Genomic DNA, 3,144 nt, shown 5'->3' with positions numbered 1-3,144 from the left:
CTCCCCTCCTCTCCTCCCTACTTACCTCCCTCCTCACCTCCCTCCTCTCCTCCGCAACAGGCAAACTTCAAAACCAAATAAAAGTCAGTGGGTCACGGGAAGATCACAGAGCAGGGAGCCACGTGCCCCGGCCGCTGCACCCACATGGCCGAGCTGCAGGGACGGGGCAGCGGGCCGCTGTGGCCCACGCACCCCCCAGCCGTGGCTGCACGCATGTGGGCGCGTCGGGACAGGCCTGTGGCTCCCGCGCCGGACTCCTGGGCACGCGCCCGAGGCCGCTCCTCAGACCGTCCCGCCCTCCGCAGGTGCCCGGCAGCCCGATGATAACCGCGTCAGTCGTCGGAACTTGCCGCGCCGCCGCCTGTCTGCCAGCAGCCTGGAGGACCCCGAGAACAGACCCTGCGTGTGGGGTCCCGTGGCTGTCTGAGAGCCCTGCCCGGCCCCCACATTCCATCCTGGCCTCACTGGGCCACCCGCCTTCTGGGCCCCCCGCAGGACACAGCAGACTGTATATGGGGAGAGCCGGCCGCCCCCGAACCCGCCCCCTTCCCGCCACCGGGCTGAAGCCCCTTCGCCCCCCCCCCCCCGCCAGCTGGGGCTGCTGTACCCGTGGGCAGCGGCTCCTGCACCCTCTGCAGAGACGCTCGGGACTGTTCCACCGTGGCCTGGTCTTTGGGAGGAGCTGGGGTCCACAGCCCCCCCTTTTCCATGCACCTTTTCTCTCCTGAAGGGGTAGGCCAAGCAGACCGGGTGGGCAGCTCCAGGACCAGCTCCCCTGCAGCGCCTGCTCCCTGGTACATTCCCAGTTTGAACCCCAGTTTGGGTGGGGCTGAGGGGTGGCTGCTGCAAGAAGGGAAAGCGTGGCCCCTGGAGTTGCCCTCAGGAAGCATCGGGACCCCCTTCCCGAGAGCGAGCGTCCCGCCCAGGGCAGGTGGGCAGAGCCGTCTGGCTTCGGCAGCGGAGCTGGTCTGGGCCCCGGGGGTCTGCCTAGAAAGGGGACCTCGAGTCCGAGACTCCACGACTTAGCCGCTGCCCTCTGGAGGGTCTCTCCTGACCAGCTGCAGGGCTGGGACCCCACCCAGGACCACACTTGGAAGCTCGCCCACTCTGCCCGCATGCGCCAGGCCCGCGTGGAGCCAGGCAGGCGTCCCTGGTCCCGCCACCCCCTCTGCACCCCTTTTTGTTTATAGTTGAGCTAGGCTGAGGCGTGGACCAGCGAGTCCCACATGGGTTCCCAGGAAGCCCAAAGGAAGTGGGTGGGGGCTGCTGAGCAGGGCACCCCCACCCCACCCCCGCCATCCAGACCTGCTGAGCCTGAGGGATGGGTGAGGTCACCTTCCGTGGGCTCAGCAGCCACACAGAGGCTGGCATCGCCCTCGTGGGTCTCGGCCCAGGGAGTGGCGCCTGAACACAGCTGGACCGTGTGGCCGGAGCCTCTCCTCGCGTGACCGGGGCTGTCAGCAGCCCCGGTCATCCTTGGGTGGCTGCTATGTCCGATGTCTTTGGGGGTGGGTGGAGCACGAGACTAGGAAGACAGGACCGCGCGAGGCAGAGCCTGAGGCCTGTCACCCCAGAGGGCTGGGCAGCACCCTCCACGGCTGGCGGCCTCAGAGACAGCCAGGACCCCAGTGCCCGGCGCCCTCCGTGTGGCCTGTGGCCGCAGAGTGGGGGGTGCTGGGCTCATGCTGTCTCCGGGTGGCTCAGGTCCGCTGTGGCCCGAACCGTGTGGCACGGGCCTGCCTGAGCCTCGGAGTTTCTCCCACTCCCCGCTGCCCTCAGGCCCCACGTCCTTTCCCGCACCCTCCCTGTCCCTGTCAGACTGGGAATTGGAGCAGGGACCCTTCTTCCTGAGTTCCCTGGCGGCAGGGCGGGCCCCAGGAGCGCCTCCCTGGCTGGAGGCCACACGTCTCCCCTCCCTGTCTCCTTGCCTGGGCCTCTTGCTCGCCCTGCTGGAGGGCCTGTCCTCACCGCACAGCCCAGCTCTCGGGGAGACTGGACAAGGCGTCAGGCCTGACTTCACAGCCAACACATCCCTGGCTTAGAAACCCTCTGCCCCTGCTCCCATCTCTACCTTGCTCTCATTTAGCAGAAATGTCTCACCCTGGGCGGCTGGACCGGGGTCAGCCAGCCCCCTCGCCCCGTCGATCATGTGCAGAGGTCACTTCGGCAGTTGGCTGGGCCTGGCTTGCGCAGACACCACGCCAGGTCTGACACGCCGCGGGCAGCCCCCCACGCAGGGCCTCCCCTCGCCCCCACCTCCACCCCCCCACCCCAGGCTGGTGCCCTGGTGGCCTCGGGGCCCACACACTTCCCCCGCGCCATCTCCCTGGGCAGAGTCCGGCTGCCCAGCCCTGGTGAGTTGCCTCGCTTTGGGGCCTGCCGCCCAGTGGCTGCAGCGGTGCGCTGTTGTGCCACCTGGGCGCCCCCGGTACCCCCTGGATCTCATGGGCAGGCGACTGGGGACATCGAGGACGCAATATTTACGGATTGCTGCATGATTCTTAAAGTGAATAAAACTGTTTACAAGGGAAGGAGTGACCCACGGCGCAGTTGGCTGGTGTGAGCTTCTGTCCGACTTTGTCTTTTTACCCCAGAGAATCTGGGGCAGACAAGGGTGGGGCAGGTCTTGCTTGGGCTGGGGTTCGTGGCAGCAGGCTGGGCACCCCAGCCCTCCAGCTCCTGGGCAATGGTCCAGGAAGAAGTACTAACCCCCTCCCTCACCCCAACAGCCTTTAAGCCGGAGATCACCCAACACGGCTGCTCCTCAATAATTGAGCAGGAGAGTTAGCTGGTGACAGGAGGCCCCGCCCCGCCACTTGCAGAACGAACCGCGAATAACCCGCTAGGAAAATTTGGCAAGTGCTGGCTTTTCTGAGTTTTATCCACTTCCTCAACTATCTGGCAGGGAGGGAGGCCGGGCCAGGACGGGGCACAGAAGCCTCTGGAATGTCAGCTTCCGGGAACCTCGCCGAGCCGGCTGGGAGGGAGCCGCTTGCCGAGACCCAGGAGCGCCCTCCCCGCCTTGCTGCGCCTGCCGTCGGCTGGCAGTTTCTGCGGGCTGACGGCAGGTGGCCCGGGGTTGAGCCCGCTGGCACCAGAGGGGGAGAGGGGCCGGCGGCGGGAACTGAGCACGCGCCGCCGCGG

At 67.2% G+C, this 3,144-nt stretch overlaps 1 protein-coding gene across 5 annotated transcripts in view; it reads left to right on the top strand.

Annotated features, from left to right (window-relative positions):
• Positions 1-2,545, top strand: part of RNF157 (ring finger protein 157) — a 40,647-nt gene extending 38,102 nt beyond the window's left edge. For 2 of the 5 annotated variants that reach the window (XM_012733030.1, XM_012733027.1), the window contains one exon: positions 306-392. Coding sequence is in view for 1 of the 5 variants with exons in the window: in XM_012733026.1 (XP_012588480.1) it covers positions 306-427 (122 nt within the window). In the remaining 4 variants the exon portion in view is untranslated. Of the gene's footprint in view, positions 1-305 lie in introns of all 5 variants that reach the window. The other 3 variants (XM_012733029.1, XM_012733028.1, XM_012733026.1) reach the window with 2 other exon arrangements.
• Positions 2,546-3,144: the final 599 nt, after the last annotated feature.

This window comes from Condylura cristata, unplaced genomic scaffold (genome assembly GCF_000260355.1).
Source record: "Condylura cristata isolate star-nosed mole 26May11 unplaced genomic scaffold, ConCri1.0 scaffold00038, whole genome shotgun sequence".
Lineage (NCBI taxonomy): Eukaryota > Metazoa > Chordata > Mammalia > Eulipotyphla > Talpidae > Condylura > Condylura cristata.
This window is presented reverse-complemented; position numbering and strand designations above follow the sequence as displayed.